The sequence below is a fragment of the Pygoscelis adeliae genome, unplaced genomic scaffold (genome assembly GCF_000699105.1).
Source record: "Pygoscelis adeliae isolate BGI_AS28 unplaced genomic scaffold, ASM69910v1 Scaffold41, whole genome shotgun sequence".
Classification (NCBI taxonomy): domain Eukaryota; kingdom Metazoa; phylum Chordata; class Aves; order Sphenisciformes; family Spheniscidae; genus Pygoscelis; species Pygoscelis adeliae.
Genome location: NW_008824373.1, coordinates 5,095,682 through 5,122,087, shown reverse-complemented (window position 1 = coordinate 5,122,087; position 26,406 = coordinate 5,095,682). Strand labels below are relative to the sequence as shown.

Genomic DNA, 26,406 nt, shown 5'->3' with positions numbered 1-26,406 from the left:
GTCTGCTGGTTTTACCACACAACATTTGTATCTCGTCTATGGATTGTGTTAGTGGCTGTGCAGAAGAGGCAAGCCGAGCAGTTGAACTGCTACCAAAGGATTCCCCTCCATGCTATCATCCTCTCAATACTCTGCACAAAACTGGGTGCCGAACTTGCTCCTGCTTTCATAACAGCAACAGTGTGTTCCTTAAGCAGGTTTACAATTTTACTAGCTCTGCTTCTGTTTCCTTAATCTGTTGCATGTTTGCTCTCATTGCTCTGTGCTGCATCTCAGTACTGCTGTGGTTCCTATGTTGTTTCACTGTAATTATCACGAGATACAGCAGGTGTGATAAGTTACTAAACTGCTTCTGAAGTAAGCTCTTCCCTCTACATTATGGTGTTCTTGCTAGTTTTTATTCGTACACACACAAATGTGGCATTTTGACATGGCCTAAATTAAGTGTTAACAAATAAATCTCCTTTGTCCGTTCAACAGTGGCAAGTATCTGTTTAAAATCTAATTCTCCTTCTCTCACCTCTCTTTTGTACTTTACAGCATGGGCCAGGCTCCAGCACACATGTTCGTACTCAGTAGGTTACTTCAGAGGCAGCCCCTTTCACTTTGATGACACTATTTATGGAGGCAGGCATCGCTCTGTGTGAACAAGGGTATAGCGTCTGACCCTTCTGAAGGCTTGGGATGGCTGAAGTCTGGAGTCAATCACATGATCTTTAACACACTTAGATGATTTATTCCTGTTGTTGTCTTTTGTTATCATCCACTTAGTGCAATTAAATCGCAGAAGTCCTGATTTACTAAAGCACTTGAGCACATGGCAGGCTCTAAAAGTGCTTAGACATAAATTTCAGTACCTGATTATATCCTAGTGAATTCAGTTTTGAAATAAAAAAAACCCCTTAGGCACACGCTTAGAAATAAGAATATTCCTTGGCTTTGCCAAGTAGAGATGGCTTGAAGGATGCATTTGTTACTGTGTTGAATTGGGACCTAATAAAGAACAGCCGTAGTTTTTCAGCTACAAACCACTATGTATAAATCTTGGGGGCAGCAATGTTGAAAATAACAGCTATTATCTGCTGAAGTTTCAGTGCAACTATGGAAACTCAAATGCCTGGCTAACTGAAGTTTGGCTGTATCCCTAGCATTGTGTGGATACTTCAACATAACCTGGAGTGAAGATCTTTAAACCCATCCAATATTCAACATTCTTACATCTGTGCTGTCGGTTAGGAGGTGAACATGCACATGCCTTAAAGGCAGCCTGTTCCCAAGTAGCCCGTGGCTTCGATCATCTCTGTACGATGTTTGGCAGCTGGTAGCCTGGGCTATTGCTATAGAAAACTCCCTCCCTCTGACTTAGGCCCCGGTTAACTGAAATCCACCCAAAGGCATTGCACGCTATTTTTGTCTTGCTCTTTCCAAAGACTCTTTTGTACACAGAACAAAATAATAATCTTTAATGACCGCTTCACAAGGCATATCCCAGTAGAGTATTTGCTGAAATAAAGGCTGGATTTGGGAATAAATAGCTTGATAGCATCCCCCCATTTGCAGCCAAACTGCTGACCAGTGTTCCCCAAAATAATTCTGTTGATCCTAAGCTGCTAGTAGGAGAGTTAAAGAAAAAGTGTCATCTTCTGAAAGATGATCAGCCTCCTTAGTGCTTTCTAGTCCATGAAAACCAGCAATGGGGGTGGGGATGTGGCTTCAGTCCAAAGAAAACTGCATATCTGTGTGACTACAACTGTGTAACTTAACACGGGAATATGCAATTAGGGCTTCCATGATGATATCTAGTGAGTTCAAGAAAGCAACAGGAGAGAAGGTGCACAGTGCCATTTGCACAGGTGTGATACTCTGGAGTTGCCATCTATGTGCTACGGAAGTGGTCACCACAAGCACAGTAAATCCCGTACATTATGATATACTAGACTTGTTGCACAAACCAAATCAAATGTTCAGTTACTTCAGCTGCAGATTAGCTGTTGGTCCGAGGACAGTTGTAGGTTGGCAGTGGAGTTGATCTGCATGTATGCTGTGGACATTTTTATGGGAACATACAGCAGCCTGGTCAGAGACACTTCTAGGCATCCGGAAACCCTTGATAAACGTGCATGTGAAGCAGTGACAACAGAGTGGCTAAAGCCAGCTAGGGCCCCTGCCTGTCCTAGTCAAAGCAAGGCCCAAGAGGGCAAAGGTACTAGTCAGATGATACATTCAAATTTCTAAAGAAGATTGTAGCTAGATGTTATTGTGTTTTATTAAATTATTCTTATTTATTTTTTGAGAAATTTTAGATACGCCTAGTAAGTGTTTCACTACCTATAGCCATTCAACCCACTGGAGACTTATTCTTCAGTTTCATAAGCTGGATTTTAACATGGGCATGTATTTCTGGAACTGTGTATGTTAATGATGCGTTGTTGTTAGGATTATTGTCAAAAAGCATTAACTACCATTAAAAAAGTCTCTTTTCTGAATTTGATAGAAGGTGTGGGGTCAGCAGTAGTTATGCAATATATGTTGGTTTAACTTACTCTGTGGCTCAGAGGGTCTAGGTAGTCAAGCAGGTTATCTTGTACCAATTTTAACATTTAATGGACCCATTTAACAAATATAATAATGTATAATGTATACTTTGAGGAGATAGAATCAGTGATTACCGGGAAAGTACCAAATAAAATGGAGTATTATGTGTTATCTTATAGCCTCATGATATTGGCTTTTCTTGCTATTTGTCTCCTGTTTTATCAACATAAACCCTTTATACATTGTATGTCTATCAAAGCTGGATGACCAAGCCTGAGTCTGATATGAACAGAGCCTTAGACCCAAGTGGCAAGTAATGTGAGTGGGATTTGGCTGCAGTAGAGGTTTGGCTGTGGGTGGGAAGGAGCTAAAAGGCGGTCTAACTCAGGTACAAATAATGAAATGAGAAAACAGGTATATTAATTTGTAAAAAACCCAAAAAGCCATTCTCCCCAACTGCCAAAATCCACATGCAAGTCCTTGCCTGTCTTCCTCCCCTTACCTCCTCTAAAATTTAAGCAAAACAAGGTTCAGCTGAAAAGCATTTATTAAGTATCATGTCACGATTGCTTGCTTTGTGGGCAGATGATGGCACACAACGGCCCCCAGGGGCAAAGTGCTGTCCCTTGGCCAAAGCTGAGGAACTCTGGGCAAGTGAATTGGAAATACTTTTGTTGTAGAAAAATCTTGCTTCTTCTGAGGAAGGTGAAAGTCTTATGACAAGAAAGGACTAATCTGGTGGCCAAGAAGGCCAATGGCATCCTGGCCTGTATCAGAACTAGTGTGGCCAGCAGGAGTAGGGAAGTGATTGTCCCTTTGTACTCAGCCCTGGTGAGGCCGCACCTCGAATACTGTGTTCAGTTTTGGGCCCCTCACTACAAGAAGGACATTGAGGTGCTGGAGCGTGTCCAGAGAAGGGCAACGAGGCTGGTGAAGGGTCTGGAGAACAAGTCTTATGAGGAGTGGTTGAGGGAACTGAGTTTGTTTAGCCTGGAGAAGAGGAGGCTCAGGGGAGACCTTATCGTGCTCTACAACTACCTGAAAGGAGGTTGTAGTGAGGTGGGTGTCGATCTCTTCTCCCAAGTAACTGGCGAAAGGACGAGAGGAAATGGCCTCAAGTTGCGCCAGGGGAGGTTTAGATTGGACGTGAGGAAAAATTTCTTTCCTGAAAGAGTGGTTAAACATTGGAAGAGGCTGTCCAGGGAAGTGGTTGAGTCACCATCCCTGGAAGTATTTAAAAGACGGGTAGATGAGGCGCTTAGGGACATGGTTTAGTGGGCATGGTGGTGTTGGGTTGACGGTTGGACTTGATGATCTTAGAGGTCTTTTCCAACCTTAATGATTCTATGAGTCTATGGTTCTATGATGAAAGAGAAAGTGATCTACTGCAAATGGGGCATCCTTACCAGATGGAGTTCATGAATCCTTTTGGACTCAACACGCCCCTTCACTATGGGGCGCAGTTGATGAGAAAAAGCAGGCTGGAATGATGGATAAGTATGTTATGAGGCATGCAGATAGGAAATTTCCCAAGGAGGAACAAACAAAAGGAACAGTAAACCATTTTTCAAGCACAATGTTTTTCTCAGATAAACTATTCCCAGATCACAGAAGCTTATCCAGAAAGTCATTGCAGAAAAGCTAACTAATTTCTTTAAGTGTTCACCTTAGCATCTTAGGAAGGCTGTCACAACAAAAGCTTTAATTATGGGGAACATAGAGGAGTTGATAAAATCTGAAATATCAATAAACTAATTTCTACAGTAAATTATTAAAAGTAATAACAGCAAATTGTCAGGACCACTCTTCACTGCACAGTTTCAAAGGAACTGAAGTATGAAATTGCTTAACTACTGTGGAATAGAGTGTAACATAAGAACAGCTATACAGGATCAGACACATACTGATACTGACCATGGCAAATACTTTGGAACGAGTTTAAAAATAGGACAAGCATGCAGTAATGCTTCCCCAGCACTTTCTCCCAGTCTTCAAGAAGTTCAAATGATTTCCTAGAAAGAGGTGAGATCTTTGAGTGTATTAGTTGTCAATGTTTTGTGGGTTTTTTTTCTCCACGAATGTATCTGTTTACTTTTAGAAACCACGTGAACTTTTGCCAAGCTTAAGTAAATGTGGTAAGAAAGGCCTCCTTTCGTTGTGAAAGTGCCACCTTTTCATTCCTTTCATAGCCCATACTTCTTGTGTTAGAAGAGAACGTGAAAACCTGCTTCCTAGTCATTTTCTCTATGTCACTCATAATTTACAGATCTTGTTCTCTCAGTTTTGTTCTCCCAGTCATATCTTTTTCAGCCTGAGGAGTATCCTTAATTGTTCCTCATAGAGAGGCTGTTCCAAGCCCACCATCCTTGCTGTCCCACTCTGAGCTTTTTCAGGTTTTCAGATGGGATGGTCAGAGTATACAATATTTGAGGTGTCAGTGCATGAGGGGTTTGTGTACAGTATGAGGTATAATCCTCATTTTTATAATCCTCATTTACTGCATAATTATGCAATGATGTGCATTTTCTTACACCCAGGGCAGTCTGTGTTATCAGTGACCTCTCTGCAATGTGATGCATCTTTCTTTTGTGAAACTTCTCAGTGTAAGTGTTGAAACATATAAATTAGAGGATTCTTCACCAACATGGAGTTTAAGGCTACTAGTGTTAGAAAGAAAAATCTGAAACTAGGTTTTAAAGACCATGCTTAAGCCCCATAGAGGAGAGTGTTGTATATGCCCCTAATAACTCAGAGTCCATACCTACATAATTGTATTTTGTGGCTTCTAAGCACCCAGAAACAGGACTTCTATCTAATTTTGTGCCAACTTTTCAGTTACAGTTACTTACAAAACATAGAATAGTCAAATCTTGAAAGTATCTTGGCTGTTTTAGCCCTTTTCCTTGCTATGAGGGGGCAGAACTGGTATGAGGCTCTTATGTCTAAAAAAGTGTCTGGATTTTAAAATAAAAACACCCAACAACCTTCATGAAAATCATGAGGAGCTCCTTTCGATTCTCCTTATTACATACCTTAATGTGCTATAGGAATCCTTAAGATCCAGAAACCTGTTAATTTAGAATCTCTGCCAAAAAATCATCAGCATCCTCTCAAATCCTTTTGTCCAAGCATATCATATAGCTCTCTAGTGTGCTATTTCCAATGATTTCTGCTCAGTTAGGTACACAATAACAATGGTATTACATGTATTCAATCAAGTATTTTTATTCATGAAATACATCTCAAATTTATTTTAGCAGTTTAGATGAGTTTAATGTATATTTAGTCAAGCATTACAGTAGTGAGGGCTTAAGTAGATTAGAAATAAATGAATCCAATTAAAGAACATGACTGTGAAATTTGATACGTCATAGGCATGAATGAACTGTTTGCACAACAATTGTAAAGGAATCATTAATGATTAACTATTTAGAAGAGGTTTAATCAAGGATAAATGGTATAGGACATAGTAAAAAACATTTGTGTTGAATACGTGGAGATTCTGAAATAATAAAAACATGCTTTGCATCAATAGTGGCATGAGTACTGGTCTTGGGAAATGTAGTTTTTGTTATCTGTGGTAGATGTGCAGCCAGGGGCTGCAGCTGAGAGTTAGCTTAGTAACATTAGCTATCATGCATTGATAGCGGGAGATTGTTCCTTCCAACAAAAAGCTTAAGTTTAATAGGTGAGACAGACAAAGATGTTTCACCAAAGAAGTGTTTCCTACAAGAACATATTGTTATCCTCCCTTTCAGAGCTAATATTCAGCAAAGTTAAGGTAAGGATTCTCAGAAGTGATCAGTGCTGGGCTAAATTTGACCTTACCAAAACTAAAAGACCCATTGGCCGCCCTGAGGGTAAGCTCAGGCAAGTGCCAAGTGCTTGCTAAAATCCCATGATATGTGATTTGTCCAGCGTGGCACCAGTAGTCTGTGGGAGGGTTGAGGATTGAATCCAGATCACTTGGCTACTAGATCGGTGACTTAAAGGTGTCAGTGGTATTCAAGGTATATTTTTTAACGCATAAAAATACGAAGATATCTGAGATGGGAAAATCTACCCTGTATAATAGCAATCTGTTGCATTGTTGTCAGTCTGGCTTTCTGCAAAACGGAAACTGTCTTAGAGGGATATGTGAGAACTTATGTTTATGTGGCGTTAATTCTTAAAGGGGTGCTGCGTACATGCACTTGCCAATGCAGTGAGGTGGCATTGGCTTTTATGGAGTGGTTGAAAGGGAGTAGTTGGAAGAAAAAAAAATAGACTTTTTAAAGTCTCATTTAACAGGCCTTTGGTTTATTCAGAAATATTATTTTGAATGTGCAGGTGAATTTATGAATGTTCAGGGAAAACCCCAAGTGATTACAAAGAAGTCACTACAATAATTTAATAAAGGCTGACAGTATGGATGTGAGTCATGGAGTTCTGCAAGGTTTAACATGCCTTCAGATAAAGTACTCTTAACTATTTGGTGGCCATCCAAAAAAAAAAAAAAAAAAAGAAAAATCGTTGCAGGCTATGTCCCTCTAATCCAAATTTCTCATTATCAGGCAGATTCTAACATATACAAACATTTATAAACTCCTGTCAAATATATTTCTCCATTTAACTTGGCAAGCACTGAATATACATCAAATGCAACTTTTAGCCAGTTGTGTTCCTAGACACCTTGCATTTGGAAGAAAGCACTCCCAGTATAAATAAATGTTACAGAATTAAACTCAGGTCATCATATTTTATTTATTTAAAGCATTTTTTTCAGTGCTATCTGTAACTAAAAATGTAATTATATTTATATATAATTAGCCTAGGATATCTCAGGCATTTTATTCACAAACAATAATAAATCCCTGATGCATATTTTCATCTAGCAAATCTAGTAAATAAAGGCAAATACAGTGTACAAAGGGCTCCTTTTGGAGCCAGAGATGGCTAGACATGTGGTTGGGAATGACAAACTGTACCATCAGACTGCTGAAAACTCTGCCACACCATGATTATCTAGAGGCCAGGATGTTTTATTTAACTCCAACTGACAGTTAAATGACTGCATTCTGAGATGAGAAACCAATCAGGGAATATATAACATTTCTCTGACAGTAGTTGTCTAGAGGATATCCTCAGACATTTGTGTTAAATGATCCGTATAGGAAAGTTTGTCCATCAATTTTCCTGAATGTATCAAATCATTTAATTAAACTTCCTGGTTTGGATTGCTCTGTCTTTAAAAGCAAATACAGAAACATGATGTCAGGTGTGTGAATCTCACGGTTGGAGAAGCTGTAAACTTTGAGTCAATAAGATGTAAACAGCTACCGTTGCTTATGCTATTTATGGAGATAAATGGGTGCCTGAACTTAATGAAGGGCTCCAATATACAGATCTCATACTTCTCCAAGTAGATGTATTGCTTAACCATTAAGTGTACTAATGATAAACAACCACTTGAAAGATTTCTGGAGGGTCTTTCCAATTGCTTTGGTGAGCAGTAAGTCAAGGCCTATATGGGACCTTTCACTCAAGAAGTTTTAGAAAGGAGGATTACTAACATCATCCCAATAAGTGATAGAAAAACTGGGGCAGGGAGAATCTCTGAGGTCGCACAACTGAATGGCAGCATAGTTTCATAACAAGTAGTGAAGTTCAACAGCTTTCTTTCCCACTTCGTCCTGAAATTTGGCTTCCTGTATGAGCTAAGTGAAACCTCCTTATTCTGACTGGTTCTGGACGATGCTAAAGGGATTGCATATGCTCCTCCTGACAAGTCTCGTGAGCAGACTGAGGCCTTTGTAAACATTTCTGAGACACATTGTACATGAACAGAGGACACAGCAGATGAGGAAATTGTCTGTTTTGTTGTACCATCTGCTGATTTAGAAAGCCATGAAGATGACAAACAGCCAGAATCTGTTCTCTTTTCACTCATCTGCTGAATGGCGCCCTGTTAGCATTGCATGAGCCGGAGTGTGGAAATGTTAGAAGTTGCAGGCATTGTTTAAAAGTAGAAGGATGATATATTACAGTATTGTGGTCTGACATGCCAGACTTTTACCACCTTCATGGCTGATTTTAACTGAATTGCAGTAACTCAGCAAAATAGACTGAACATTAATGACATTAACACCTTTAGTTTAATCTCACAATTTCTATTCTGTGTTCTGTTAGACTGGCAGAAAATCTGACAAATATAATTTTTCTGATTTTTAACTAAAAGAAATGCAGAGTGCATATGATCCTTTTCATAGATCTTTCATGTAAAACTAGAGGAAATTATGAACATATATTATGTGTTCAATAGAAACAACAGTGCAACCAATTAAACTTACACCTTGTTCTCTTTTGCATGAACAATGCTTTCCACGTTGCTTCAGTCGTGTGAATGATTGTACCCATGATATAGGAACCTGCTGCATTAAGATCATCTAATGCTTTTACTTTCAGCTTGTACTTCATTGATTACTTTAATATGTGTAAGGAATGACATGGGTGTATGTTATCCAGTGTTTGTCAGGTTTAGGTGGTCACATGATGTCTTTTTATTCTTTTTTTCCTGTGATTTCTAGTGACAGTATGATCATTGCATATTGTTCAGACTCTCAATTGAAGGATACCTAAGAATAAGAGTAAGATCTGTTTCCGGTTGTATACTGATATTTTGATTGCTGCTGGAGAGAATGAACTTAAATGCATTTCTAATCCCATGCTGTAACTCCACGTATGAAAACTGAATTCTGTGTATCTTCTTTAAGGTGCCTAAATTTAGCATCTTTTGATGGAATTAAATACACTGTAAAATATCTGTCTCTGTTGGTTATCTGAGTATTCTTGGTCACTGCATGTATAGCTTCTTCTTCCTTTCTGACATGTTGTGGCATTAATGTAAAAAGATGCTTTTTCGTATGACTTTTGCAGAGTTTTCCATGGGCTGAGCATTTTTTCTTCTTTTTTGAAGGTTTTCTTCTTGTTTTGAAGGTTATGATGCTTATGACTGTAGATATATAAGATCTCTATTCTTGAGTCTGGTTGTCCTTCTTAAGTTCTTTTGGTTGAATCTGGATATTTAGTCTTCACTAATAGATGTCATTATTTTACTCCTTCCTTTGGATACATCCTGTTGAGCTGCTTTTTCTATCTGAAAGCATTTTTCAGGGCTTAAGTTCTCTTCTGTTCATAGCCAACATTGTCTTTAAGTAGGGAATCTTAGTATCTTCAAAACTATTTGTGCCTTTAGCTCTCTAATGTTAATGTCTAGTCTCACTTTAGTTTTTAGATTTTGGTTAAAGTAGTCCCAAACTTCACCCTATACTTGAAGAAACACAACTACAAAAAAGCCCAGCTTGTCTGTACAGTTTTAGTTTGTCTTGGGCCGTACTATGCCCACGGGGCCTCTGTCACTAATTCCAGTCTTCCCAACATTATTTCTAGCAATGCTGACTCACCCTTTCCTCATCTTTTTTCCTTCAAAAAGGCCACATAAAAAAACCTCTCATTTTTTTCAGTTTCATGGTGAGCTCTATCCACACGCTCAGTTGCCATATTTGTGCAAGCTCTGTTGTTTGCTGAGAATTCAGGTTTTGTGGTGCTCCGATACTTCCTTACTGTTCTTTTTTGGGTCTATCTGCTAATAAGTCATTATCTCTTCCTCAAACTTTCATTAGACAGACTGTTGCCATCATGTTTCATATTGTACATTTTGGCAATGGGAGTAGGAAGAAAGTGTCTTCTAAAACTGAATTGTGAGAACTCTTCACACAAGTGTTGCAGATCCAGCTGGCATCCAAGCCATGTGCAAAAAGATTGGGTTTCCTCTTCCAAACACTTTTCTGCTTCAGCCTTTGTCCTTCTCCATTTATGCAGCTTGCTATAGCTAGATTCCTTTAGTAAAGAATGCTTTGTACTCAGCTTTCAGACGCTTTATTGCAGAGAAGTGCAGTTGGTACAGCCATTGATCCTTGATTTTTCATGATGCTAGTTCATCAATGAGTGCTTTCAAAATTAGGCTCAAGCTTTATAATGGGCATTGGAAGAGCCAGAGACATGGCACAGAGTGGTAATGCTTCTGGGAGTTAGATCTGAGAAGAAAAAGGGAAGCAGCATCTTGTAGCAAGAGTATTTTACGCTTTGTCTTCTGATCTTGCTTACAGTGAAGCACGATAATCCAGTCTGTAGGTGCCTGATACATTGACCATACTGGTTGGATTCTCATATGGGGGGAAGGACAAGATAGAGGAGAAATAATACATTTTTGGAAGCATATGCTACCAAAAGCATGTGCATCCAAGTTTTTTGAGGAGTCAGAGAGGACCTAGAATTTCCATCCAACTGTGGAAAGAATGTCTGTTTCCCATCATGAAAAGGTGGAGGTCTTCAATGTGTTTCCCTTTGCAAAGAAGCATCACTTTGGTCTTGTCTGGATTCAGTTTGATCCATCTGTTCTTCATTTAAGAGCTAATTTCCTGTAGTTATTCTGATGTTTTATAGTGATGATAGTTGCATCAGAAAATGAGATAAATAGTAGATTGTCAGCAACATACTGTTAGCAATTGAACACATGCCATATCACTCTCTCTCTCAGCAGTCTCATGTAGATAGATGTAGATTGTATGGATCCTGTTGGATCCTGAAGGTGAGGACCTTGGAGGAAGAGGCTCGTATCCACCACCTTTTTTTGAATTACGTGTAGAACACAAGATGCAGTACTAGTGTGTTGATGGGACTGTGTAATAGGGGATTCAGATGTCTGAAAACAGGAATCTGGAGATTACAGTTCCATGGTTGGCAGAAGTTTTATAAATTCCTCCAGGAAGCTGTCAGAATTTCCATGTGTAGTTTGTGTATCACTAGGAGCCCTGGTTTGTCTAGTCCTTTGCCTCACAGTGCATATGGATATACTCAAATGTTCTTATTTCTTGGTGGAACATCTTCTGCATCTGACATTGAGACCATAGGACCCTTCCTTCATGTTTTCTCTGCCTTTTTTTTTTTTTTAAACTTCTGGTATTTATCTTGGCCTGTTACTATTCGTGTTCTGGTGTCTATCTTGGCTCTTCTGAAGGGTATCTGTGCTAGGATAGGATTGAGATGGTATTGAATCATGCCTCGGTGATGCAAAAAAGTCCAGGTGTTTCATCTGCAAGGAAAGCGCAGATGTGTTCTTTTTCTAAGGGGAAACTTTGCATTCGGCAGCAAGAACTTCAGATAGTTTTCTTCTTATCTTTTGTTTAATGATGTTACTGTCTAAGCAATTAGCTGCAAACACCAATTTATGGTGTTTATTCTAACGTGGTGTTCTGGGAGAGTGACTCCTCACCATAACGATACCAAGGACTTAGAAAAGTAACATATAATGGCATGCAAGGTTTTGGGCAGCCTGGTTTGCCTGGGTTTTTTTAGATTCCCATGACCCAGAAGCGTTGTACAGTGTAGTCTCTGTGCTTTGAATGCTTGGCCCTTACACAGAGTGTAACAGCAGGCAAGTAGTGTTGGAGTGACAGTCTGTGGCCTGAATACTGTGGTGGTGTTTCGTCCAATTTTTTAAAACTCTTCCACTGACAAGAGAAAGCAGCAGACTCTTACAGGGTGGCATACACCAGAGATAGGGAGGTAATGGCAGGGGGGCAGTGCTATGGGTTCTCCAGCAAAAAGGGAGGCAAAAGGGTTGGTAGGTTCAAAATCAGAACAGAACCTCCTCATATCCCTAAGGCTGTGAACAACTTATCTACTTAGTTTTGATTAATTTTCATTTCTGGAAGCAACACTTTCTGCATCTGACACTGAGACCACAGGACCCTTCCTTTCCTTATAATCAAATAGTCAGGGGGAATGTGTATATCAGGATGAGACTGGTAGTTTTTTTCAGGACTATTGATAGTATCTCATGCTACTGTAGTAGTTGAATATGAAGATTTATTGACATCCTTTGTTTCTGATGTTTCGTATAACATAAAGATAATTTGGTAGGACTCAATTATGGAGACAGATGCTTTGCATGTCAAGACAAGGTGTCTGGATGGAAATTCTGAGGGTAACCACAGGAAAGATTAATGGTTTCAAAATATGTGGATGAGCGTTACCTGTCAAACAGGCCAAAGCAAACCCTTATATTCAGATGCTTTCACTGCAGGCAGGATATTTTAAATGCAAATATTATAGCAGAGACCTATCTCTACTAAAGCCAAAATTTGAAGAAATGATCTCATTAAGAAGTAATTTCGCATTACAAAACATTAATTATACTTGGCCAATCTCTGTCTGCTATAGACTGGAAGCAGTGGAGTCAGCACAGTTCTAATATCAGTGATTCGTTTTCATGTGTTATACATACATGGATACATACACATTGCCTGCAATGCCAAAAAACCTAAGCCTCTTCAACCAACAAGTTTGTTGTTTATTAGATGCAAAAAAATTTTAGTCTAGAACTGGCATGAATTAATTTGTCTGTTCTGCAGGTTTATCTGTGGCTGTTCAAAGATTCATCCTATTTCATTTATCTGTGATTTATCAAATTTATCCTTCTGCCCCGACTTTTGTCTGAAAGCATTTCAGTGTACTAAGCTGTGACATGCTCAGGTTGTGGTGCAGTTCCTTTCTAAAAAATGTTAGACTGCCACAGCTTACATCAATATATGTGTGATTATACAGCAAGATATTGTTGCTAAAGCTGAGTGAACAACTTATTATTAATATAATTCATTAAGGATGAGTCTTTAGGTTTAGGTGGCGTATGGGGTAATGTGTGAATGAATATGTTGCTTCCTTGACTGCATAAGAAAAGTATTATTCTTCCCTTGCTCTCCTACTTCTCTGCCGATTAACACAAAGGAAGAGAAAAGCCATGAATCCTTCCTCTTTTCCTCCAGGTAGGTAGGTCAGGAAGAAACTCTTGCTTTGCTCTCTTTTAAAAAATCATTGTCAGAATAGGTTCTGTATGACTACATGAAATACTTCCCCGGGTATCAGCAGACGTGCAGATGTGTGCAGAGGGGTGCAGTCCAATGCATATGCCCTCATTATGCTTAGTAAGACATTGTGAATAATGCCAATTTTCCTTACTTTTATGTACTCATTAGAAAGTTTGAAGAAACTAACACTGAACTTCACAAACTGCCGTTATATCTAGCTCCCCATAGAAAACCTCTAGCGTTTTGCGAGTGGGGGACAGACCATTTAAATCACAAGATTTGTGTTTATTTAGCTGTTTTCTCTGACTGGTAAACCCTTTCAGTATAAGAAACTTCAAACAGAGGAATAAACCCTCACAATAGCCATAGAAGAAGAAAACTTCAAAAATTTGCTCCAATTGCCTGAAACCTTGTAAACAATGAAAAATATAACCTTAAAGATGAAGTGTTTTCCATAAAAAAATTAATTTGTTCAATTTATTTAGTAATCTGTGTAGGCTGCTATGTGCACCTCCACACATGCATGAACACACACACATATACACACGTGGTAAGTTTGTAGCTGTACAGTTAAAAGAATTTTGAGGAAAATATATCCTATTTACTGCTTAGCTATGTGACCAATGCAGAACTGTAATATAAATCTCAGGAATTTCCATCCCATTGTTTTTTTTTACTGAAGAAAGTAGACCAGGATGATAACAGTTGGATGCAAAAAGCAATCATATTTTCAGTACAAAAATAGTGTTATTGTTTAGTAAGCTATACTACTTAAGTGTATTAGGGGGATATACTGGCTTGCCCTGGATGGTTTTATTCTTTTTCCTTAAAAATATCTTTTGTTTCCACCCCCCGCTAAGAAGGAAGGAATGTTTCCCATTAAGATATGAAGTGAGTTTGTTTTTCACTTTTGCCTTTTATATAGGGATACTGAATATAAAGGACTACAGCTCTCCCTGGATCAGGTCACTGCTACCAAGCCGGCATTCTCATACGCAAATTCAACTCCGACCATAACGGATAATAGAAAGGGAAGCAAATCTCGCCTCTCGAGCACAAAGTCAAAATCAAGGACATCACCATACCCACAGGTAGCTGTCTTTGAAAAACACAATTAAATCTTTTTGAATATCTTGATTTTGACTGCTATTTTACCCAAGCAATTAGAATGGGCCAAAGAACATGTTACTGAAAGGGAATAAAGGACAACAGGTTATAAGATCTTGAGACAGGAATATGTTTCTTTAAACTGTTTCTAAAAAGCTGGAAACATTTATGTTTCAGCATGCATAATAAATCATCATCAACAACAATAACAGTGCAGGGCTCAGAGTTAATGAGGAGCGGACAGAAGGACAAGTGAAAACGTTGGTTTTGAAATACTTGGTTTGAGAGGATTGTGAGTTTTGCCATTTGAGAAAGCTTGCTTTTTCTTACTTACTCTTTAATAATTCCAACATATCTAGAAAGCTGCCAGATGTTTGACAGCAGTTTAATACTGAAATCTTAGTCAGGAGGATTGAGTTTTGAGGAGGGAAAGCAAGAAGCTAACTTGTTGAACTGGAACAAGAAAGATTTTCTATGTACAAAGGTTTGAAAGAAAGAAAGCGCTAGGAGGTGGCCACTGGTGTCAGTAGACTTTAATTTCCCAGATTTCATTTTCAGCCCTAATGTGTAAGGAACATGCCCCCGCTTGGAGAATGGACCACACTCGATTGGGTCTCTGAACTGGAGCTTACCTAATACATTTATGCAACTGATTTCTGCAGACAATGCCACAGCACTTGCATACTTACATTGCCAACCCTTTAGCTCAAATAAATCTGTTTGTCGAAATAACCCTTATGTTTACTAAATAATGATGCAAGTCTTACTGCCCTTATGCCACTACACAGTGGATATAAATGTATGCATTCATGATGTCACATTGAAGAGCTATGTATTTTTAAAGAGTCCAGGTCAATATTTAACTGATAATGACCTTGATGACTACAGTTTCTCTGCAGGCACAATGTTTTCTAAACTGACCTCTAAGAGTGTACAATGTGAGCCCAAGTGTCTACATCACTTCCTTGTTTTCTTTCTTTTTCCCCTCAAAAGTACCAATGGTAAGAATTTCAGTTAAATGACATCTGCTTTTGGCACAGGGAATATTTAACCGAGCGGCTAGATACGACTTCAGATTCTTAATTTTAAGAATCTAATTTTGCCAGAGGTTGTTATGGCTCTTGTTGTTTAATCATTTGTTCACATGCATTTCTGTGGGTTGTTACAGAAGAGTCTTTCTCTTGAATACACTAAAACAAACAATAGTAATATAACTACTTTAAAGAATGGGGAAAGATACCTACAATTATTTCTAAATTAGATTTTTTAAGATGGCTATCTTTGATTTACTGAAATTACCCTTCATCTGCCGTTACACAGTCCTTTCAGAAGCCCTCATTTGCTAGCAGGACAATCCCAGCTGAAGACCTGTTATCCTCCCACATCAATTTGCTTTCTGAAAGTGTGACTTTCATCGGTACCTCCTTATTCTCTCTGTCACCAGAAAAAATCCTGAATTAGCAGTGCAGCATTGAGACTGTTGGTTTATCAGGGATTGTTGTCTGAAAGCTCAGGATGCTTTGTCTCCAGTTTCATTTTGCATCCTCATTACCAGCTGCCTGGTAGTAAAGTCACAGATTTCATCATTCAAAAAGAAGCAGCCATGTTAGTTGCCAATATCTTGAAAAATGGTCATACCGTTCATTGTAGAACATCGCCACAAGCAACGCTGGCAGCTTGGCTTTGCATCCCTCTCATCCTTCTCCACCACTGAATAAACTGTTGAAAGACTAAGAAAAGCTGTTGTGAAGAACATGCAGCAGGTGGTATGGCCTGTGTCCCTCAGTCTCCAGCCCACGTAATTTGCCAGTCAGTTGCGGAGAATTAGTGTGACTCAAAAGCCAGGGCTGAAAAGTGAGGTCATGGGTTTTGGCTTACACAGGAGCCTGGGTTTTGGTGGAGGAAGGAGGCAGGAAGTTTATTAGTAAAATAATGGCAGTGGGCAAAGTATTTCTTAAGGGCGCCTAGGAGATTTTAAATGTACATACTTTCTTTCCTTTTTTATTTCTCTCTTTTTTTTTTTCCTTTTCCCCTTACCATTTACTTTGCTTCACTCTTGAAGAGAAAAGAGAATCATATGCTTTATTGGGTGACGACTGAGAATCCTCTCCCTTGCCAGCTGTGTGCCCCTAGGATGAGGGCACACCTTTTGCATGAGATGTGAACTGTATGAAAACCATGTTAATAAATTTCAGCTGAATGTTTACTACTAGGGCAAAAGGTGGATGTTTTGGTCACCTAAGACAGTGTTAATGTTTTTTTCCTCAAATCTTATGCAAAAGCAGACATAGTGTAATATGGTGCTTGTAGACTCTTTAAGCAAAAACCGAGTTCGTTAAATTGGAGGCATTGGTCAGAATCTGATTAACACTGACTGACGTTAGTACTAGTCTAGTGGGTTCTGTGAAACCAGCCCCAGGCAGGGGAAGGGCAAGCAGAGGGGAGAGCAACCCAAAATTCACAACACAGCTGTAGGATTTGCCCAGACTCTTTGAACAGTGCTCTTCTAGTCCTGTCCTACCAGAAATGTGGAGAGCTGAAAGAGTTGGTGAAAAAACAGTAGCAATGAAGACTTGGTAGAGATTTACAGAAAAAGGATATTGTGAGTTGGTTAAAAGATGCCTATAGTCTTCCCCTATAATAATAATCATTGTGAGTGGCTCCCAAAATCTAGCCCTGGGCCTCATTTATTCTGTACACAGGAAATAGCAACAAGATTAGAAAAACATTTTAATTGTGATCATCTGAACAACTGCTTTGGAGTTTAATCTTCCATTAATGATGATTGTTTAAAGAAAATATTTAAAATTGTCTGTTGTCTGCCTCTAATGGAAATGTTTTATGGTCAGATCTGGATAAACGTTTATTGCTTCATATCTCATCTTAGTTCTTGGATAAAGATTATATATATATCTATCTCTAAAACAAATGCACATATACAAGTAAGGAGGTACCCAAGAGCTGTTGGATGGAAGCTTTGGTGTGTGTTACAGCATACATGACTTTTTGGAAGTAAGAGCCCACTCTAGTAGGTGTATATTAATACACCTGATTTTGGAGGTAGATTGATTTTATAGCTCTTTTAAACTGATGGCCTGGATTAATTCTGCAGTCCACCTCTATTTAGGCATATCACCCAAAGGGGTAAAGATAACAGAATTGGGCTGAATTCTAGTCAGCCTTTTTCTGTTGTTGTTGTTTTTTCATTTCTTCCTGTAGCCTAAAGCTTTGGCAACTTCCAGTGTATTCAAAAGCAAAGCAAAACCCTCGTTTTATAGTAAACATAACTCCTGATCTGGTGAAGAGTCACCAGCATTGGGGGTTATTTTAATGGACATGCTGTATTACTTTAATCTAAGCCTTTCACCATCTGTTCTGCCTATAATAGTGAATGCAAAAAGAACATATTTTACATTTCAGGATTACATTAGTAAAAAGTAAGATAAAAGTGATTTAAAAGCATGCATATGTTCTTAGTACAATGCAGCCCGCATCTGTGATTTTTTTCTCATGGTTAAGACACAAATCAAGAGGAAAGATGCTAATGCTGATGTAGTGAAAGTTTTTCATGGAAAAAAGGACTCTGAGAGGGTTTCACTACATATTTAATGTTTATAATGATAAGAACCTGACTAGGCTGCCAGAAAATTAGGTATCTATAACTTCTATTGTCTGAACATCTGGCATGGTGTGTGGAGCAGGCTGATGTTGCTGAGTATGACAGGATGAGTGCTCAGACCAGTGAGACACCTGTAGGGATGGAAGGTCAGGCAAGAGAAAATCACCTGAGAAATATTAAATTGTCTACTGGCCTAATACACTTCCATGGGCTGTCATAAAATAAGCTTTTCTTAGACATGGAATTTATATTTTCCTATTTTTTTGCCCCTTCAGCCCTCCCGAAGTTTTTCTTGGAGTGAAAATAACATCAGTGATGGCCTATAGCCCCTTTATATGTCAGTGCTAATCCCACTGGTGTGCTCTCACTGCGATGGTACACTGGATTAGCACTCTGGAAGACATTTCTAGTATCCGGAGGTGGCAATTCAGTTTCCAGAATCCAGCTGGAGGACCATTTAATTTATTTATTGTTGTTGTTTATACCAGAAGACAATTCAGAAATCACCTGACAGGATTTCAGATGTTGCCTGTCTGAAGTTCTTTATCATGTTTAACTTCTGTCTGCTGGTTAAACTTCGTAAAAAAACCCAAAAATAATAAAATCTGCCTCATAGGAGTCAGAAGGCAAAAATTAGCAGAAAGGAAAACATTTCTGGTGAGGCAGGACTGGGGTTGAAAAAAAAAATATTTTCAGTAATTTTAATTGGCCATAATTTTCATTAAATCTGATTCCATTTTCTATGGTCTTTCATCACTTGACATATGGGAGCCTAATTCTGACTTGAGAGATAGTGTTTCCACTCCCATTTCAGTAAAGCAGTATCTTTGATCATCCTTTCATTTCTCCCCCCGTCAACATGTCACACATGCCTGTATTTGGAGTCTCCACCTGTCAACATCAGATTCCCAGAAGAGGCAGTGGTAGGACTGCAGCGGTAGAGGCAGCCTGACGATGCCAAATAGAGATATGATTAGCTTTAAAGGGAATTAGACATATTTTTGGCCTATGTCTGCTTATTTGTACCTTAAGAATAAGCAGTCATATCAAAACTTGGTAGACAATGTTGGCCACAAGCAATTCACTGTGTTAATTTAATTCTGTCCGTGGCCTAGCAGCTGCTGCGGGTCAGATCTCAAATAATCATCATTTACATCAAGTACAAAGAATATGCATGAAGTATTGTTGGTCTTGACTACATGGTAATATGACATTACATGGTGCATTTCTGATATACTGAACATGTACCCTTTGAAATGGTTTCCCTTTCTTTAAGAAAAGTGCATGAAGGCCTGTGCAATTGAATCCTTTGTGGTTAGGTTCAAGATAAAAAAAAACCTCTGAGCAAGTTTTCAGTTAAATGGAGAAATTCCCTTCAAGAGAAGCTATGTTGGACCCTGAGGTGTCCTTAGAAACAGAGAACTAATAGAAGAATATTTATTAGAGCTAAATGACATTAAGAATTTTCAGTTTGAAAGAATCTCTGGCATTTATTATCATGATAAATTGTCCAAAAAATGAAACTTCATTATAATATTATTAGAAATTATTTTTCCTTGTCCTCCTCATGAAAGAAATACGTATTATGAGTTTTGGTTTTAATAAGGAAATAAATGAACTTTTAACTTTTTTATACTTACATTTATGCTTATCTTATAGTTCAGCTTAACTTTTTAAATTAAAAAATCTAGTTTATAAAAATCAAATCCAAAAAGAGCACTAAAAATAATTCTAAAATTAAGAACAGGTACAAAAGTAGTTTTCCTTTTGTGAATTTCCATTTTAAATAAAAATTAATAGTCAGAATCTTGTTAATAATTTCTATTTTTTTCATTGGAAACAATTTTAAATTCAGTCGGTATTTATGAAGATATCTTTGTGACTAAGCAGTTTGAAGACATTAGATCTGAAAGGATAATAGAAGAGTTAGATGTTTCAGTTGGTCACATAACACTGTGATGGCTGAAAAAAGTTCCTAGTTAATGTATGTTGAGTCAATGGCATTTAAAAGAATTTTTTTGTGCCTCTGTAACTGTCTTAACTCCATGTGAAATCAGATTTATCCTTTCATCTCTATAACCTTGTGATGAATACGGTGGTACTAACTTGCTGACCTCCTCCATATCTACTGGTAGGCTTTTTGCCTACGGGTATTCTGACAACTAATAACAAAATATAATCGAGCTCCTCAAAGCCATGACCCTTTCTTTCTTTCCTTTAAATAACCTATCGTATTAACAAACAGCATTCACAAATATAAACTGCAATACTGAAGAATACCCAATTAAATGCCAAAACCACTACCAATGTTGCACAGATGGTTTAAGTTTCTGAAAGTCAAACATCTGGTCAGTACTTTCGATTGGTAAGTGCATAAAACCTTGATCCTGGCTGATAATGAGGAGTTTCATAGCAACTCAATCTAATGAAAAGGAAGGTAAGCTTATGTTTTCAGGAGAGAGGCCTAATGCCTATTAAAAGAAAAGGCAGAGTGGGCATCTGGAAGGTGAGTGATGGAATGGGAGAATTCCAAGGTTTCATGTCGTAATACGTTGATTTGTGACATGAGTGTGCAGTACTGAAGAGGTGAGCATGTACAGCTTCGGTCTCATCCCGATCTGTAATCATGGGTGAAACTGATTTAAAGATGTTCCATGAAGTTCGACAGTTCCAATAAATAAAAAGATTTAAAAATGAGATAGCTAAATCCTAGGATGTTTAATAAGCATTTTTTTTCTTTCCCAGAAAGTATCTAAAAGTTTGAAACATTCATTAGGAATACCTAGAAATCTGTGACATTTAACTTAACCCTTACTTCTCTCTAAACAAAAGCCCATGCTCCTATTCTGTCTGCTTTTCCAACTGCCTGCTAGCTGCTGCTTCTGTGTTGGGAGGGCCCTGCTTAAGTGAGGCTGCCAAATGCCCGCCCTGCCTGCTTGGGCTAGAGGTTGCCTTTTCTGGCAAATAGGTGCTGGATTTTCCTTGTTCCCACATTGCAACAGAGCTGTGATTTTTAGCTTCCTACCGATCTGCCACCACTTGGAGCTTTACTCTGTAGTAGAGTTGGTAGTCCCAGGATCTACAGGAGGCTTTCTTTTCCCTACCAATAGGAGGAAAGAAGTTCCAAGATACCACTCCAGGTAAGAAAAAAAATCCAACAACAAACAAAATATGAGGAAAAGAGAGGGAATCCTTAGAAAAAGAACTTGCAAACACATTCAGTTTCAATTTGACATGCGAGAATGCTCTGGGAGCGGTGTTATTTCAGTCCCTTTTGAAAGCGTTTTGCCGAGGAGCACTGGGGCACCATTGCTGAGCATAAGCACTAGCTTTCAAAGCTATAAGAAAAACCTGGACATATTAAAAAAACATTAATGTTGCTGAGCCTAATATTACACACCATAAAGGAGATGGCTATTAACGGTCGACATGGGATGTTTTAGACTTTCGCCAGGTCTGTCCTGTCATCTGTGAGCTCATTACAGAGTGTTGTACTGGAAAGGACTTGGGGTCCAATCAGAAGGCGCAGACGTGTGGGCACGCTCACAAAAAACACCCCATCACATAGATACTCTGTCTTTTCAGTGCAGTTACTTGCAGATTTCACCCAGACGTAGTAATTTCCCCGCTGCTTCTCCTGTTTTGCAGTATTCTGGATTCCACACTGAGAGGTCTGAGTCTGACCATGAAAGCCAGTGGGGCGGGAGCCCCCTGACCGATACAGCTTCTCCCCAGCTACTGGAGCCCGCGGACAGACCGAGCTCCCAGCACCACGATGTCTCCTGTGCCTACAGACAGTACTCAGACCGCAGTGCTCTCTGCTACGGTTTTGCACTCGACCACTCCAGGCTGACCGATGACAGACATTTCCATACTCAGGCCTGTGAAGGAGGCAGATGTGAAGCTGGCCGGTATTTCCTTGGCACGCCGCAGCCGGGAAGGGAGAGCTGGTGGGGTTCTCGTTCAGCATTGCCCCTGACTAAATCATCCCCTGAGAGCAGAGAAGCATATGAAAACAGTATGCCCCACATAACGTCGGTGCACAGGATTCATGGTAAGAGATAACAAGGATTTGCAGAAGTGGCACCATCTCAGATAAAGCAACACGACACGTGTATGTGAAAGACAGAAAATGAGAGAGACTCTTAGTGTATGTCCTTGTCTCAGCGATCACATCAGTGGAGATGAGGATTACTTAAAATTCAAGTTGAGTTTGACAGTCTGGCTTATATGCAGCAAAATATAATTTTGTTGTATATTTTTTAATCTGTGAAATTAAGGTGGAAATATCTGACTGGTGAGATTTTAAGGATGATCTTAAAAATATAAACAAAATTATACACTTGATAGAAATGTGTTATTTATTTGACTTAAGATCACACTACTTTGGATGGAATATATTCAGCAAAAAATTAGAGCTAAATCCAAGCTAGATATTAAAAGATCTTTAAAGATTTTGGAGAAATTGTTCTCCAAATGACTTTTTTCTCTGCAGTGGTTACTACTAGATTCTGTAAGATCTGCTGCTTATTTTTATTTAAAATAGGCAGTTCAAATTAACATTTGCTTTTGGTTTCAGACATTTATCCCCAGCTATAATTTTTAGCCAGTTTGAGTCTCTCCATCCTTTCAGCACCAAGCCTGAAGTCTTGCTTGGTGTCAGGTTGCAAACTCAGTGCATTAGCACATCTTCAGAGGCTGAAACTAGTAAAAAAACCACAGTGAAAGGCTGATCTTGGGTTTGGAAAAATCCGAAGGTCCTTGGGTTTAAAGGGTAGGCTGAGAGTTGAAAGACTGCAACTGACCCAAAAGTCAGAGTTCAAGGTTGTAAGGATAGATGCAGCATAAAAAAAAAGCTTTTCTACTAAAATAATCTGTCAAAACATAGGTTGTATCTAAAGAACTCATAAAACCTAATTACACTAGTACCATTCCATTGGCTTACAGAACGAGACTGGAAATCAAAAAGAACTCTACTATTTTACTCCAACCTGAGGAAAATTATGTTGAGATTAGAAAAATGAATAAATAGCAAGTTCTAGGAAATACAGTCAGAGGAAAAATGAGGAAAGAAAAGGACCCCTAAATATTGCTGATGAGGACTGTTCTCCACTTTTCCTGTGAGAACACACCTCCTTCCTTGTGTCTGTTCTGTACTTCTGTCATACTTGTGCTTCTCTAGCTGCTTCTACTCCAGAAAAGACAATTGAGCGAAGAGAATTTTACTGGCAGATGTTATGTATGATAATTCTTGCTGAGCATAGAAAGATGGTAATGTAGAAATATTGTATGGAGGCACAAATACAAAAGTGTTAAATATTTATTCCGTACCTTTATCAAGGATAATCAATGCAAATGGATAATATAATTTGATTTTAGTTTGTTCCTTGGTTTTGCCATAATTCCAGGTGCTGCAGTTATTTTCTTTATTGTATCAAGTCTTATGTGTTTCAGTAGGCCTTCAGTCTGCATGTAGCTTTGGGGGTAAAACCTGACATCTTAGTCTTAGTTGAGGAGAGGAGTATCTCAGCTTCCCTTGCAAATGTGCCTTTTTCATTTAGATTTAGGCAGTTTCAAACCTTGGCCTTTCACAAATGAAACTCTTTTTGACAATACTATGTGAACATTGCTGTCAGAGCAGTTTCTTTGTGCAGAAAATATTTTCTTCCTTTTCTGTTCTTTTAATGTATCTTCTGGTAGTTCTGGCTCAGAGTCAGCTTACAATAATGACAATTAGCTGACCAGTGTAGCAGGCCCTGGATATTGCGTATGAGCCCATGCGTTCCCGGTCACACTCAGGAAGTTTGGGACACTGCGGATATGGTTCTGTGCAGTGAGACAGACTGAGCATGTGGTTTAGAGCCGCGGCCAACCACCTCCCCAGTGTGTCACGGTGCGCCTGACGTACCGTATGCTTTAGTGGCTGGAGCTCCCTTCCACCTCCAGGCCCTGGCATTTTGGGTCCAGATCTTAAGAGGATGTGAAGGATCAATTTATTCTGATGAGATACTCCACAGTGCAGTACTTCCACCTACAAATGGCAGGATATGTTTATTATAAAAGCCCATCACTGATTTTTGTCATGAACTCTGCCACACAGCGGTAGTGGTCTGCCACCCAAACAGATCTGCCTTGACCCAACACAGAGCAGGGGGAACTGCTTGTGCTAGTCTGAAAATGGGTTTCCTTTGAGGAGTCCTGTAAACCAACCCAACGGGCCTCGTCCCCAGGGAGGACTTTGTATGTGCTGAGGCAAAGGCATTGTTAAGTAATTTGTGCAAGTCCAACACATGCCCTCCTGCAGGCACATATCTCAGCAAATCCTCTATCAAGCCCTTTATTATAGTGGGGGCTTAGTCGGCTGTTCAGGTTTGGGGGTCACTCACTTTCTTCCTAGTGAGGATTGACAGGTCTGATTCTGTCCTTTCAGCTACATGCAAGCTGAACACCTTCTCTGATATGTCTATGGGCCTTATTTTTTAAAGAGAGGTAAGAATATAGTTATATTTTCCCATTCTAAAAGTTTTATACAGCAAATATTTATGTATTGGGATATGACATCACATTTTTACAGTAATCCTGTCTAACAGCTATGGGTTCTTATGCTTCTAAAGAAGAACTGCTTCATTACCTGTGTTTATTTATTGTTGTGTAACCTGTGTAAAGTCACTACAGGGCCACAAACTATTCCACAATGCTGTCTCTATGTTTTAGCTCCTGGAAAGGCCTAAGAAGACATGCTGGAATAATGTACTTTTGTAATTCCTTGAGATTTTTGTTTTCACCACGGTCCCAATTCACTCAGACTTTGTTGATGCAAAGAGATAGTGAGGGGGCCTGAACATCGGTGTTGAGGGCACTTTGACATGCCCTAGGGTACCCTGCCTGGCCTCTAGCTGCTCCAGAAGGCAAAGAGTTCCTGTAGAGTTGGTGCCATACCTGCTGGACCTATGCAGATGCTTGGTTACCCTAGAGTGTCTCAGATGGCACTGGATGTCTGTGTTGAGGTGCTTAGATCTCTTCTTTGTATGTTTTCAGCTGTGTTACTTGTTCCATGTGCAGACACTGGAAACTAGATGTTGTCACTGAAAAGCAAGAGGTCTACCATGGTCATTTTTGGTGACTTTGTTACAAGTCACTTGCCTCTGTCTTGATTTTCTGTCTGTAAAATAAGGTTCAGAGTACTTGCTCAAGATTGCTTGCCTCCTTCAACCTCAATGCTTGTCCCCTTTCTCTCTTTCCTAGGGAGAGGACACTGGGATGAGGACAGTGTCGTTAGCTCACCTGATCCTGGCTCTGCCAGTGAATCAGGCGACCGATACCGTACTGAGCAATATCAGAGCAGTCCGCATGAGCCCAGCAAAATTGAAACTCTAATAAGAGCCACCCAGCAAATGATTAAAGAGGAAGAAAACAGGCTACAGCTGCGGAAAACAACCCCTGATCCACTGGTCTCCATTAATGGCACAGGGAAGAAGCACGCTACCTGTTTTGCAAACTACCCTCAGCAGCAATTGGCAGGGGATGTCTGCCGCGTCCCGACGGTTGCCAGCACTCCTCCCTGTGAACACATCCAGCAACGAGATGGAAAGATTATGAGCCCACATGAAAATGACTATGACAACAGCCCCACAACACTGTCTAGGATAAGCAGCCCCAATTCGGATCGAATATCAAAATCTAGTTTGGTACTAGCTAAAGACTACCTGCATTCAGACATGTCCCCTCATCAAACCCCAGGGGACCACCCAGCAGCCTCTCCAAATTATTACAGCTCCCACAGGCAGTACTTTGATAAGCATGCTTACACATTAACTGGATATGCCCTGGAGCATCTATATGACACTGAAACCATTAGAAACTATTCACTAGGCTGTAATGGATCACACTTTGATGTGACTTCTCACTTAAGGATGCAGCAAGATCCAGCACAAGGACACAAGGGAACATCCGTTATAATAACCAATGGAAGCTGACACTTTTTTTCTAAAAACTTTTGTGCTTTAAAAAATAACCTTTGAGATCTAATTGGAAGATATTATATGTTTTCATGCCCTTGTCGTTACCAGCATTTGATATACCACAGTGCACTAGAAAGAATAACGTAAGGTTTGGGGGGATGAGTTAGTTAACACACATTACATTTAAAAAATAAAAATGCACTGGCATGGAAGGTTAGAGTGAATGGAGCTAAACTCAAAGTTGGTGCCATGCAAGCTGAGAAGGATGGAAGAGGTC

General features: G+C 39.3%; 1 protein-coding gene across 1 annotated transcript in view; it reads left to right on the top strand.

Moving 5' to 3' along the window:
• The window catches only part of SIM1 (single-minded family bHLH transcription factor 1), a 48,419-nt gene extending 22,275 nt beyond the window's left edge, over positions 1–26,144 (top strand). The window contains exons 8-10 of the mRNA XM_009320170.1: positions 14,368–14,533; positions 21,817–22,222; positions 25,414–26,144. Of these exons, the coding sequence (XP_009318445.1) occupies positions 14,368–14,533; positions 21,817–22,222; positions 25,414–26,144 (1,303 nt within the window). The remainder of the gene's footprint in view (positions 1–14,367; positions 14,534–21,816; positions 22,223–25,413) is intronic.
• Positions 26,145–26,406: the final 262 nt, after the last annotated feature.